Consider the following 14,423-nt stretch of genomic DNA (forward strand, 5'->3'; position numbering starts at 1 on the left):
GTTTCCTCATTTGCTCTGTCTCTCTCCCCTCTCTCGATATCCCCCTCTCTCTGTCTTTGTCCCCTCTCTCCTTTGGCTCTCTCTCCTGTTTTGCTGACCTCAGCACCCTTCCCTCTGTTTACATGCTGTAGTGTGACAAATGTCCTCTCTTAATGCCAAAACCTCCCACTCCTCCAGAGCTGACGCCGCACTGATTCTGAAACTGAAGCTACTGCTGATAGACAAACGTTTATACCAAGATTCACGTTCAATTTCAGCATTTTCAGGCAAAAAGAAATCGCAGCCCTAGACTAATTCCCCTTTCAGACGAAGGTTATTCCCAGGTCCATTTTGTGTTTGGTTAACTCGCATTTCCTGACTCTGCTTGGTGGGGCGTTGGACATGGGTTGATTTCAGTGTGAATTGCTAAAAAACCTGGGCGGGAATGGAATAAACAAATCTCATTTGTATTAGATTGGATTGGAATGTAGCCTACATACTGTATGCTGGTGTAGGTGGGAATAGTTGACCGCTTAAGCGCCTCAAAAGAGTCATGAGACTTGACAGTTAGTTGTCCATTTATTTTCTCCATTCAACTCATGGTTTTCTGCAGTATAATCAATACACAAAACAATATTCAATCCAATAAATTAAGTGATCCATAAAGAAGGTATAAATATAAAACCATGTGTTTACAAACATAATTAAATCTAACATTATCACAAACAACTCGCATCTGCTGAAAAAACCAGCATAGACCAGCATGAATTTCTTGCTGGTCTATGCTGGTTTATGCTGGTCACACCAGCATGTGACCAGCATAAACCAGCATAGTGTACTGGTGTATGTCAGTGGTCAGTGGTCACATATGCTGGTCACACCGTATGCTGGTGTTGTGACCAGCATGGGATGCTGGTATGCTGGTGTTGTGACCAGCATGGGATGCTGCATCTGATTGGCAGTTTCCAGGTATGCAGCTGTAAGTTATACAAATAATTTTCATAACAATACAAAAAAAGTAAAGACAGACAGGGAGTGATCAATTCGACTTCAGAGGGTTAGGGTTAGTGTTAGTAGGGTATGATGTTAATTGACCCTGTAAGTAGCCTACTTGTACAGGGTACCAAATCTGTACTTAGGTTACAGGGCAAGTGTTGTGTTGTGTTGTTTTCTTGTCTTTAAACTAATTCAATTAGGCCAAATCTGGTACCCTGTACTTATAGCCTATGTAAGATTAGATGACATTGTCTTTACTAGCCTAATGTTGACCTACGAGCTTTCTCTCACATCCCCCTGATTCTGATTGTATCAAGTTATTCTGATTCTGACTCGATTGTCTCCACACTCCGGAGCAGAAGGTGGCGGTAATGCACCAATAAGGTGGGTGCCAACCGCCGTAAAACTAGAAGAAGAAGAAGAAGAAGAAGAAGAAGAAGAAGAAGAAGAAGAAGAAGAAGAAGAAGAAGAAGAAGAAGAAGAAGAAGAAGAAGAAGAAGAAGAAGAAGAAGAAGAGGAGGAGGAAGAGGAGGAGCAGGAGGAGCGTGTTGTGGTGCGTCACGTTGTGAAGGGAGGAGGGAAGTTTAAGCAAAACAAACAAAGCTAAAACAGAAAGAGATGTTAATCTAGTGAGGAAGGATCATCATCATCTCTCTCTCTCTGGGCTCAGCAGCAGCGGAACGGTATCCGCCTTGGCCCGGGGGAAGGTTTCTGTCCGGAAACACACTCAGGTAACAGCTGACTGTCTGTACAGCTAGCATTAGCATTAGCATTAGCTCGGATCTAGCTCGGATCTTGTAGTGGTCCCTGAAGAGAGATGTCGATCTGAGAGTGCCCATTGGGACGTATGAGTGTAGATCCATTATCAAAAGAAGGATAACAGCTGTGTGGCAGAAAGAGTGGGAAAATGAAAAGAAGGGGCGGCACTACTTTGATATACAAAATAGTGTAAGAAAAGAACATTGTTATTTAGGGAGTGAGAGAAGACACACAGTTGTGATGACTAGATTGAGACTGGGGCACTGTGGACTGGCATGGGACTTGGCAAAGATTGGAAAACATGAAGATGGATTGTGTGCGACATGCAAAACACAACAAACTGTGAAACACGTACTCATGGAATGTAAATGTTACAAGCAAGATTCAAGAGAAAGGCTGTATGCTGCTGTATTAAGCCTGGGCACAAAGACTGTATTAGGGCTGGGCCGTATAGCCAAACAATGTATTGATATAAAATATTTAATATCAGTCGATATTGATAATTATTGATAATTTCTAATTCCATATACTTTTTATTATGACCACAAGAAAAAAGGTGAAATGTAACCACTTTATTTTGAACCAGCTTATTTATCAAAGCACAGGTAATCATTTTAATGTTGATCAAAAGTAGAGCGCGCGCGGGTCGAACGGAGGAACTTTCATCAGATAGAAATAGTTTTGCGGGGTTTTACAGGGATTTGGACAGTTTTCTTTTTAGATAATGTCAAAAGATTATTTCAGTACACTTCCTCATCATATCATAGCAGACTGGAGTGTTGGCCTTGGTGGAGGTCTGTACTCTCACTTGTTGGTCAAAGAGTTTGATAACTGACTGTGTCACTTTGTCTGTCTTCTGTCTGTCTGTCTGTCTTCTGCCTGTCTGTCTGTCTTCTGCCTGTCTGTCTGTCTTCTGTCTGTCTGCGTGTCTGTCTGTCTACCTGCCTGTCTGTCTACTTGCCTGTCTGTCTGTCTCCTCAGGATGAGTGCCTCCCCCTCCCCCTCCCCCCACCCTGCTCCCCTCCCCCTCTCCTCCTCCTCTCTCCCTCTCTGTCCGGAGCTTGACCTGTCCCTCGCCCTTAGCCCAGCCCCCAAGACCTACTCCACACACCCTAAGCCCCGCCCACACCAACACATCGAGGGAAAGACGCACAGACAGGTTGTGTGTGTGTGTGTGTGTGTGTGTGTGTGTGTGTGTGTGTGTGTGTGTGTGTGTGTGTGTGTGTGTGTGATAGGGTGGGAATCACCACATGTCACGATACGATAGTATTGCGATATGCTAGTATTGTGATATATTGGGTATTCAGGGTTTTTTCTGGCTCAAAATGAGGACGGAGGTGGAACTAGAGTAGCCTGGGTAAACCCATCCCCCACGTGACCTGCTCTCAGGCCTGTTCTCAGTCACTAGTGACTGGGAACTGAGAGAGCAGGTCACGTGGGGGCTGGGTTTACCTAGGCTAGAACTAGAGCCCGACCGATATGGGATTTTTTAGACCGATACCGATTTTATTGGGGGGGAAAATCACTGTTTTCCATGTTGATTGTGCACCGATTTGACCATGCAAAGGTACTCAGAAGGCTGCTTTTTTCAACAAATAACTTGATTAAAGAATATTTAACATTAAATTGTAAACACATCGGCGTAATGCCACAATTACAAATGACAGAAATCCACCGAGTGCAACGCTTGTTAGAAAATAGTGTTTTTCAAAAATGTAGTGGCACTAAATTTGACAGATGTCGTTGCCTCTGAATTCTCTGTGCAGGAAAAACCCTGGTATTGATATATTGAGTATTGCAATATATATATTTTATTGCAGCACAATGGGATTGTGAACAAGTCAGAAATGTTGCATCTGACAATTTATATAATAAAATATTGCGATATTTGGCATTCGTGCGATACGATATATTGCCACACAAAATATCACAATAGTATGCTGTATCGATCCCCCCACCCTGTGTGTGTGTGTGTGTGTGTGTGTGTGTGAGACGTGTGTGTGTCATTTTGGTCTCTCTTGCTCCCTGTAGGTGCGTTTTGAAGAGCCAGTGGGTATCATAGAGCCTAGCAACACGCTTCGCAACGTGCCCCAACAACAGCCTGCCAGGAAGCAGAGGAGGACAGGACATCGCCATGGTAACCAACGCTTTATTTTGTATTTTGTATTTTACCTTTTATTTATACAGGGAAAGGTCCTTGAGAGCGAACTCTCATTTACAAGAGTGCCCTGTTACAAAGAACACATACAGAAATGTACAGACAAGATGATAAAACAGTTTAGGTAAAACAAGTGCACTCTTCACATACAGTACAGTGCTTTACTGCTTTCCAGGAGTTCTCCAGTTTTAAAGTGTCCTGGAGCCGATTCCATCCGTCTGGTGCATGAAAAGAAAATGCAGTGTTACCTTGCTCAGATCTCAGTCTAATGTGAGAACGTGTCTGATAGCTTATGTTAACATGGGTGAGAAGTGAAGACAAGTACAAAGGAAGCTGTCCAATCAGAGCTTTGTAAATAAACAAGAGGCAATGTTGCTTCTAGATGACAGGGAGGGCCAGTTCACCTTATCATACAAAATACAATTAAGCAATATAGCATGAGAGCAAGTGTGTTGTGGCGAATATATCCCGCTGATAAGCTGTTATCGGCCGAGTGGGATAACAGCTTATCAGTGGGATATATGCCACAACACCACGCAGCTCGAGTGCTATATTGCTTTTATAAAACGGTTTCCAAGTATAATAATATAATAATAATAATACTATAAGTCCGACTGGCATGGTATTCTGATAGAGTCAGTTGAAACACTACTGTAAGGCGGGACCGCAAGAACGTGCGGGTGATTTGATTGGATCGTTCTGGAGACTGAAGTTGACATTGGCCAATCCTGGCGCTTGCTGAGAAGCTGAGAGCTTTCTGGAAAGCCGACAGGCAGCTCGAGCGCAGCGCTGCATTCTCAGCGCTTGCTGAGAAGCTGAGTGCTTTCTGCAAAGCCCGACACCAACTAACGTTACGGGGTTAAATGCGGGGTTAACAGCCTTTTTTTTGCAAAGAAGACATTAGCCCGCATTTATTCTTGTACAAAACATAATTTTCTGCGAAGTATTAAAAAGTTATAAGCGAAGATCGATTCACAAGGATCTGACAGCTGTCTCCGCCATTTGTTTTTTTTGAGGTAACCAAAGGCTTTTAGTAAGAGAGTTGCCATGGCAACCAATAACCCATGGCCATGGGTTATTGGAGTGGGTTATTGGATTTATACAATGGCTGTGAACCAATCAGATTGCTTGATTTGAGAGAGCCGTTTTAGAATGTTAAATAACTGTCACCTGTTATAAAGCGCAGAGCGCTATGATAGACGGCGTCAAGGGATTTCAGGATGGTAGGTGGGGCATGCGTATACACAACATCCCCATAATCCAGGACAGACACTAATAGAGACTGTACAATTGCTCTTCTAGTACAAAGAGAAAAACAAGATCTGTTTCTGTATAGAAAACCAATTTTCCTCCTCAATTTCTTCGTTAAATGGTCAATGTGAACGCGAAAGGAAAGTTTCGCGTCCAACCAAATACCAAGATATTTGTATGAAGAAACACAATCAATTGGCTCGTCCTGCACTGTGCGGATACTCAGATTTTCATTGATAGTTCTAGGAAATAGCAGCCATTTTGTTTTGTTGGCATTTAACTGGTTCCACAGAGCTCCTGCTGTATATAACAATTAATTTTGGGTTAGGGTTAGGGTCATATCTGTCCGGCTCCCTCTTGTGGAATAATTATGTCTCACACACCCAGCTAAAATAATTGACCAGATGATAAGGGACTGTAGCCTTCCTTATTTTAAAGGTCAGTCCCAACTTAATCTGAGCCACTCTCTTACCCACAGGAGCCAGTTCAGAGCTGAGATGAGTACATGAGCACAGTCCTGACCAGCTTATTTTGTGATGTCTGTAGTCTGTGCTTTATATGTTTAGGTGTCTGTAGTCTGTGCTTTATATGTTTAGGTGTCTGTAGTCTGTGCTTTATATGTTTAGGTGTCTGTAGTCTGTGCTTTATATGTTTAGGAGAGCCACTGTACCAGGAAGAGCAAGCATCATCATAGTGACACTGCACTAAGGCCTCTACTAATGTTTTCAAAGTGTTTGAATGAAGAAACTGATTGATTTTCTTGCTAAAAACGTGTTTTTGTCTCAGTTGTTGAGATCAAATAATTGCAATAATTGATCCCGTTGGCATCCAGGAATTTAGCGAAAGGAAGTAGAAGCAAGTAAACTGGGGTTGGGGGGCTTTGTCTGAGGGGAGGCCCACAGCCTCAGACTTTGAAGGCTAAATACAGGTCAAATCTCAATTACTATTCAACCTGGAAAGGTGGTTTTGGTGTCTCCCTCTAGGTTTTAAGGCTCAGGAAATACAACTGGCTCAGTGAAATTATCACCAGTTAATTATTTATTGACAAATCCAAGATGGTGTCCCCAATTTCCAGTGAATAGGGTCAAATGTGTAAACTCGTAACGTTACATATAAGTTGTGCGTTCTCGGGTAACGGCTGTGGCGATGACGCTCTGTAGTACAGGAAGACGAAGACGGCCAATAAGCAGCTGAAGTTTTATTATTATTGCCCAGGGACCGCAGATGCAAATGAGCTATAGCTAAATTCTGACCCGACGGTTGTTGTGCCACGCCCCTAAATTAGAATTCTATCGAACTTGATTAGATCAGGTGAAACTGTTTCCTCTGACTATTATGTCAATGATCTAATTCCTTTCCTCTGATAGGCCGAGTGCCGGGCCAGACGGCGGGGCCTCCGGTTGCAGTAGCCAATGAGGAGCCAGGATGTCTGGAGGGAGCGGAGCTAAACACCTCACTGGCCCTGAAGGCGGAGCTTCAGTCATTACAGGTCGGTTACAGTCGCAGCTCATTATGACTCCGCGGTCGGTCGCCATGACAACACAGTTACAGTCAGCTCATTCTGACTCGGTGTTGTCATACACGCCTTCTGTCCAACAGGGGGCAGAGTTTAACTCCCAGAAGGCTGTTCAGGAGACTCTGCGAAACTCAGAGAGGACCAAGACCCTGATCAACACCAAGGCCACTGAGGGTAACAAAATAACACACACTAACACAACACACACACACACACACACTAACACAACACACACATCATACCAGTGTCGTAGTCAAGTCACTATATCTTGAGACCTAGTCGAGTCAAGTCCCCAGTGTTCGAGTCTGAGTCTCTAGGCTATGTAAAAAGGTATAAAGCAAGCATGTTGGTCCTTGGCCAAAGGGATTGTCCCTTTGGTCTGGTAGTTAACGTGTTGGGCTTGTAATGGCTCATTTCCACCACATATAACAGCACAGTACGGCTCTACTCTTACCTGCCTTACTCGACTCAGAATCAGAAGCACTTTATTTTATTTTATACAATAAAATAAAGCTCCCCTGCAGCAGACAGGGGAGAGGAGAGACAATAGACTTGTGCCAGCTCCTCTGCCCTGGTCCCCTCTCTCCCCTCTCTGCCCTGGTCCCCTCTCCCCCCACTGCTCCTCTGCCCTGGTCCCCTCTCCCCCCACAGCTCCTCTGCCCTGGTCCCCTCTCCCCCCCACAGCTCCTCTGCCCTGGTCCCCTCTCCCCCCCACAGCTCCTCTGCCCTGGTCCCCTCTCCCCCCCCACAGCTCCTCTGCCCTGGTCCCCTCTCCCCCCACAGCTCCTCTGCCCTGGTCCCCTCCCCCCCCACTGCTCCTCTGCCCTGGTCCCCTCTCCCCCCCACAGCTCCTCTGCCCTGGTCCCCTCTCCCCCCACTGCTCCTCTGCCCTGGTCCCCTCCCCCCCCACTGCTCCTCTGCCCTGGTCCCCTCTCCCCCCCACAGCTCCTCTGCCCTGGTCCCCTCTCCCCCCACTGCTCCTCTGCCCTGGTCCCCTCTCCCCCCCACAGCTCCTCTGCCCTGGTCCCCTCTCCCCCCACAGCTCCTCTGCCCTGGTCCCCTCTCCCCCCACTGCTCCTCTGCCCTGGTCCCCTCTCCCCCCACTGCTCCTCTGCCCTGGTCCCCTCTCCTCCTCTGCCCTGGTCCCCTCTCCCCCCACTGCTCCTCTGCCCTGGTCCCCTCTCCCCCCCACAGCTCCTCTGCCCTGGTCCCCTCTCCCCCCACTGCTCCTCTGCCCTGGTCCCCTCTCCCCCCCACAGCTCCTCTGCCCTGGTGTTTATAATAGGTCTATGCTTAGCTGTCATTTAATCACTTTGTCTTGAATACAGTAACCTATACCCTCTCAATTGTGGACTAATAACTCGACATATTCCATGATTTAGTTTGAGATGTAAAGTCACTGTGAGGGAAATAAAGGTACGTGTTTGATCTAAAATACTTGGAAGAAGTAGACGGAACTAACTTACACTTGAATGATGTTTCCTCCGGACGTAGTTTCTGCAGCAACCGTCGGCGAGCCTGCACCAGTGCAGACTCGCTGTTTAAGGGTTTGACAAGCCGCCTCCACTCAGTAGGAATTGGTTTGGGACGGCCCTTAATATGGCGGACCTCCGCGTGAACGCGCAAACGGAGGGGTAGTGGATAGGGTTAGGGGATAGGGGCTGGTTTGGGATTGGGCCACTGATTTAGGCCCAATTCCAATCCGCCCCCTAAACACTCAAGCCCTGAACCCTCAGTCCCTCTAATGGCCGCCATCTGAAAGTGGTTGAGTCATCAAGTGTGGAAGGGATCCACATTGGATAAATAGGAGGATTGGGACAGCAGAGCCCTTTGCACTTGACAAGATGATGTTGACTCTGGCACGTTTGGAGTTCGCTATATATTGTTTATTGTCAAGACGCTTTGAGGAATAGACTCCCTGATGAGTCTGTTCTCATCCAGGCTCGCTCCGAGTGGACAACAGGTCATTTAAAAATAAATGTAGCCTACTGCAAAATCTGCAATCTGCAACATGTGTAATTATAATTAAAATAAGCATAATAATGACATGTCACCCAACATTATACACAATGTCAATACTGTACAATACAGATTCGGTAAAACTATTTCTCATTCATCAAAAAAGTTGTGGATTGCAATTGTAGACCTAATAGAAATGATCGATGATTATTCTAGGATTGTGTAAAATAACTACTTGCATTCCTCTGATATAATATTTTTGTCTAATCTGAAATCCCTATTAATGTAATGTTTCATTGTCAATTAAGGCATTCCAGCGCACTCGCAAACACCGCGTTCGTTTCGCGCGTGTTGTTTTATTTTTTTGACAGATATTTGCAGCCTTTCCCCGTTTTATACATCACAACGCTATGCATTGTGGGCAATTCCCTTTCCGTAAGTGGCCACAGCTGCTCCCTTACGGTAAGGGGGCAGAAAGGGCTCACTCCGAGCCCTCATTCACTTTGCGATTTCACTGTGGGACATCCCTAAACCCTCACTCCCTTCACGTGAACGCGCCTCTAAGGGCTTGAGGCAGTAAGGGGGCGGATTGGAATTGGGCCTTACTCTCTCCCTCTCTGTAGGAGTGAATGTCTCTCGCTCTCAGCTCCTCTACAGCTCATTGGTCAGTGTGAGTGTGGAAGATGATCAGCTGATCAGCCAGGCGCTGCAGGATAGGCTGCTGCTGGCCCCACCCCCCCGTAACCATGACAACAAGGTACTAGCATGTTTTCAAGTAGGTTTCAAGGAGTATTAGTCTTATTAGTGACTGATAAACACCATCAATAATCCACATGTGTGTGTAGGTGGCGGATGCTCCATCTCTGCTCCTCTTCTTGACCTCTGACCTCCAGAGACAGAAGCCACTCCCACAGGGGGAGGAGCCAACCCACAGCAAGGCAAGCCCCTCCCCTCGCCCCGCCCTCGCAACCTTCGACCTTTACACACGACAAACACGCTGGCAGGCGTGACACGAACACAACACAAAACATATACATATCACACACAGCTGCTATGAATATGAGCGCTCTGATTGGCTGTTGATGCTGTGATTTTATTGGTGAGACCGTGTGATGTTATTGACTAATCAATTAATCTAATAGGAGGAGAGCCTGAATCACATTGTTTTATCAGATTTGATTTAATTTAAAAAATCAGTTTTTTTCTTTTCAAATCCAATATTCATTTCATGTTGCAGTAAAAAGTCAATAAAGTCTTGTGGAACCACTATTCAATGTGTTGTTCTGTGTGTGTGGGTGTGTGCGGGGGGGTATGTGATCTAGTTCAGTGGTTCTCAACCTATGATGGTCATTTCTGAGGTGGGAATTAGTGTAAAGAGGTTCTAAAAAAAATATCCTTTGCAGCAGATTTAGCTACAAGTTAATTTCCCTCTGCAGTCCCTGATGATTAGAATCCACAGTAACAAGACACAGAGTCTAATAACTATTAGACTAGAATCCACAGTGACAAGACACATAGTCTAATAATAATAGTTATTAAACTGAATAACTATTATTAGATTAGTTATACTATTTACATTCTCAATAAACCATATATGTTCATACACACACATATATACAAATATATATCTATATCTATACAAATACATTCATACCTTGCATAATAAATATAATTTATAGTTCTAGTGAATAAATTATTAATTATTAATCATATACTATAGGCTGAGACAAGATTTTTATGTGTTCAACAGATCACCAAACTCCCATGGCTATATTAATAATTGGTCCTGAATGTTCCTGTATGTTTGTTTGGTTTGAATTAAGTTACATTTGACCTGTGCCAACTTCCAAGAGAGGTGCCACAGCGGTTAGACGTATGGCTCTGCTTCTGCTGGTCTATAGCCTGAAACAGCTAGCTTACAGTGGCTCTGCTTCTGCTGGTCTATAGCCTGAAACAGCTAGCTTACAGTGGTCCTGCTGGTCTATAGCCTGAAACAGCTAGCTTACAGTGGTCCTGCTGGTCTATAGCCTGAAACAGCTAGCTTACAGTGGTCCTGCTGGTCTATAGCCTGAAACAGCTAGCTTACAGTGGTCCTGCTGGTCTATAGCCTGAAACAGCTAGCTTACAGTGGTCCTGCTGGTCTATAGCCTGAAACAGCTAGCTTACAGTGGTCTATAGCCTGAAACAGCTAGCTTACAGTGGTCTATAGCCTGAAACAGCTAGCTTACAGTGGTCCTGCTGGTCTATAGCCTGAAACAGCTAGCTTACAGTGGTCCTGCTGGTCTATAGCCTGAAACAGCTAGCTTACAGTGGTCCTGCTGGTCTATAGCCTGAAACAGCTAGCTTACAGTGGTCCTGCTGGTCTATAGCCTGAAACAGCTAGCTTACAGTGGTCCTGCTTCTGCTGGTCTATAGCCTGAAACAGCTAGCTTACAGTGGTCCTGAAACAGCTAGCTTACAGTGGTCTGGTCTATAGCCTGAAACAGCTAGCTTAGCTTACAGTGGTCCTGCAATACGATTTGATGATACAAATATATCACAGCAAAGTCCCTGTGTATAGGGATATTATTGTGATACCACAGGTGATAGGAAAATTCCATATGAACTTGCTCAGACTCACTAAGTTACTATATGGGGATATTATAGAAGAATTATATAATACCATATATGATCAAATACCACAAAATATGAATGAGGTCACCATAAAGTGACTATGTCAGACAAAGTCAGAAATAGTAATTGGCAGACGGGGATAAAAATAAATAAAAACAAAACAAAGTATGACTTCATTAAGGTAACCATAAACTCATTGATTACACACACACACACACACACACACACCAAAGCCTACAGGAATATTATAGGAGTAGGTATATAGCCTAATGATACATAGATACGAAGGTCACTATAAACTCACGAGTAAGCTATACTGTAAGTCCATAAGAATACAAATACAAGATGGTCACTAAAAAACAATTGAGGCTACCCAGATACTCCATAAATTCCTATTGGAATATTATAATTATTATACCATATATTAGAGGTTTTCAAAGTTGGAGGCGGGACTCCCCAGGGGAGCTCCAAGCAGTTTCAGGGGAGGCTCAGTGGATGGAAGTGAAAAACATATAGATATCAAATAGAGATCACATAGCCATGTGTGATTTGGTTAAAGATAGTTCAGAGATTTGGGAATTTTACAGTTTTTCCCACTCTTCCCAGTGTCAGAAACAAGTAAATGGCTTCAGACAGACGTTTTTTTTATAGTCTGTAATGTCAAACAGCAATATCAGGCTATCATGTCTCAATTGTTGAGTTTCTATTGGATCAAATAACATTCACGATCCCATTGGTATCCAGGAATCTAGCGAAACTACGGTAAGCAAGTAATGTGTGTGTGTGTGTGGGGGGGGGGGGGGGGGGGGGGGGCTTTGTCTGAGGGGAGGCCCACAGTCTCAGACTTTGAAAACCCCTGCTATAGAGGATAAAAGTCCCACAAATGACACTTTCAACTCACTGTACCAAGTGCCACATTATAACGTCCTATGAATATTAAATAAATATTATAGGCATTTTTCATGATGATATATTTGGAGCCCTAGAATCCCTTGGATGTACTGTATCATTTGTTTTTGTTAGATAGACAGCAAAGGATGGTCACATTTAAATATGATATAACACTAAAATAAAATAAACACATAATTAGAGATGTTAAAAAAAGATGATTCAATTCCCCTCTCCCTCTTTTTAAACCTATTTTTCACAGCAGCAAAGCTCAAAAGCATCAAAGCTCTCTTCAATATTAAGATGGATCATTCTATAGATTCCTTCAGCTCAGGGACTTTTCAAAGGACATTTGATGTTAAAGGCTTGAAGCAGCAAGATACATTTCTACCTCACAGCTATAGGCTTATTAATCTATGGAAGTAAACTGAACCAAAAAGGTTCTTTGAAATACAAGTGGATAGCTTAATTAGTCCAGTTTTGAATTGGTGCTTAACCCTTATACCCTACTGGTCCGGCTAGCCGGTTCGAAGCAATAATCGCGTAAATTTAATTTGGAAAATCCTGGAGCGAAAGGTGTGAGATTAAGCACAGGTTTTTTTTATGGTTTATTATGGTAATTCACGTTGCCAGAACTAGAAAAACATCGTCCTGGCACCCAGAAACTCAAATAATCCTTAATTGTCCACTAAGGACCGGCTGCACGGTCATTGACTCCCATTAAAACCGCCTTTTTGAGACCTCCAGGAAATTCTTACAAAATTAATGTATTTCATTTTTTTCAGCGGGCATCCTGTACCAAATACCTTGAAATTTGACCTTAATATCTAACCTTGGGGTTGATTGAACATTTGGTTGAGTTACAAGGCTTCAAAATCCATTGCATAGTTTTCCCATTGACTTCAATGTTAATTTTGCAAAAAAACAAACAAAAAAAATCGACTCCCAGCCACTTTCCCCAAAAATAATTATTTTTCTGATCTTACACCTCTCAGTTCGACTCAAGACATCAAATTTGTAGTTTCTATTGTGTTTGCCCCCCCCCCCCCTATTTGCCCAGCACATCACACAGCACAGCACAGCAACCAATTACATGGAGATTTACATGAAATATACCCTGCAGTTATCATCATGGAAACATGGTCATATGACCTGGGAACGCGGATTTTCCGGTGCAAACTAATGATTTGAAGCTTGGCCCTTATTTGATTCCATAGAATGAAGCTCATTTGTGTTTTTTGTGAAAACTAGCTGGAAGTCGAAAATGGGCAGTTTCATGTTTTTTTTGTAAAACTTACCTTATTTGAAACTACATCGTATCTCCGAATGGAAGTCTGTTTGACATAATGACATTAAAACAAACTTCTTACATGCAGCCAGTAGGGGGAAGCAACAATCAAAATTTGACAATGGGGTTCTGATGCAAGTAAACTAGCATTCAGGACTGGACATGGCCCCTGCTTGGCCAGCCTTCACAAGTGGGGCAGCAGCCCAAGCCCACTGTGTGCTTGTGGAGAGCAGCAGACAATGCAACACATCATCGAAGCTTGCCCTCTACAAAGACTTGAAGGAGGACTAGTCACCCTCCACACAGCAGATCAGGAGGCAACTGCTTGGCTTAAGGACCTTGCATTCGCTAAATAAAACTGCGTGTTAGAGCAGCACTGCCCTAAACATGCAGCACTGCCCTAAACATGCAGCGCTGCAGTGCTGCCCTAAACATGCAGTGCTGCTCTAACACATTTTACGTTTACTGCTGATTTTGTCCTTTAGAGGAATGACTGTAGATCTATGACGGTGTAGCCTGTCTCCTGTGTTGCATCTGATGGTGCTTATATATATCACTCGTTTGCATGTTTTCATCTGGATTGGGCTTCTATGTGTTTGACCTTGGATTTTGGCACCAGAGTAACATCTTGTCCTGTGTATTGCTGAATGCTTCTGGGGCTCACCGTCAATGATAAATGACATTCTTCCATTATGTGATAAATGATGAAAATGGCTGTTTTATCAAATCGCCACTATTTTTGATCAAATCACTTGCAGGTTTATCACTCAGTTTTCAATTCACACACATTTTCATTACTCTTGTTTTCAATTCACACGCATTTTCATCACAGATTTTTAGCTGCGACCAGCAGCTCTATTAGTCACTGGGTTGGTCGGTCGGTCGTCCACAAAAAGTTCACCACCACCCGGTAGCGGGTACAGTTTTTGCCCTACGAGGCTGAAATCTGGCATGGAGGTTGTGTGAAGGTGTATGTGGGGCGGTAGGGAGTTTCAAAATGCAGGGTGGCAGAGGTA

The 14,423-nt window shown here is 44.0% G+C and overlaps 1 protein-coding gene across 1 annotated transcript; it reads left to right on the forward strand.

Moving 5' to 3' along the window:
• Window positions 1–1,544: 1,544 nt before the first annotated feature.
• On the forward strand, window positions 1,545–9,875 carry LOC310778682 (protein phosphatase 1 regulatory subunit 35-like). Its single transcript, XM_083639174.1, has 7 exons — window positions 1,545–1,706; window positions 2,716–2,893; window positions 3,766–3,871; window positions 6,511–6,632; window positions 6,743–6,833; window positions 9,242–9,375; window positions 9,464–9,875. The coding sequence occupies exons 2-7, from the start codon at window positions 2,717–2,719 to the stop codon at window positions 9,626–9,628; spliced, it is 795 nt and encodes a 264-aa protein (XP_083495300.1). The 5' UTR covers window positions 1,545–1,706; window position 2,716; the 3' UTR covers window positions 9,629–9,875.
• The last annotated feature ends 4,548 nt before the right edge of the window (window positions 9,876–14,423 follow it).

This window comes from Poromitra crassiceps (assembly GCF_964638095.1).
Source record: "Poromitra crassiceps genome assembly, chromosome: 6".
Classification (NCBI taxonomy): Eukaryota; Metazoa; Chordata; class Actinopteri; order Beryciformes; family Melamphaidae; genus Poromitra; species Poromitra crassiceps.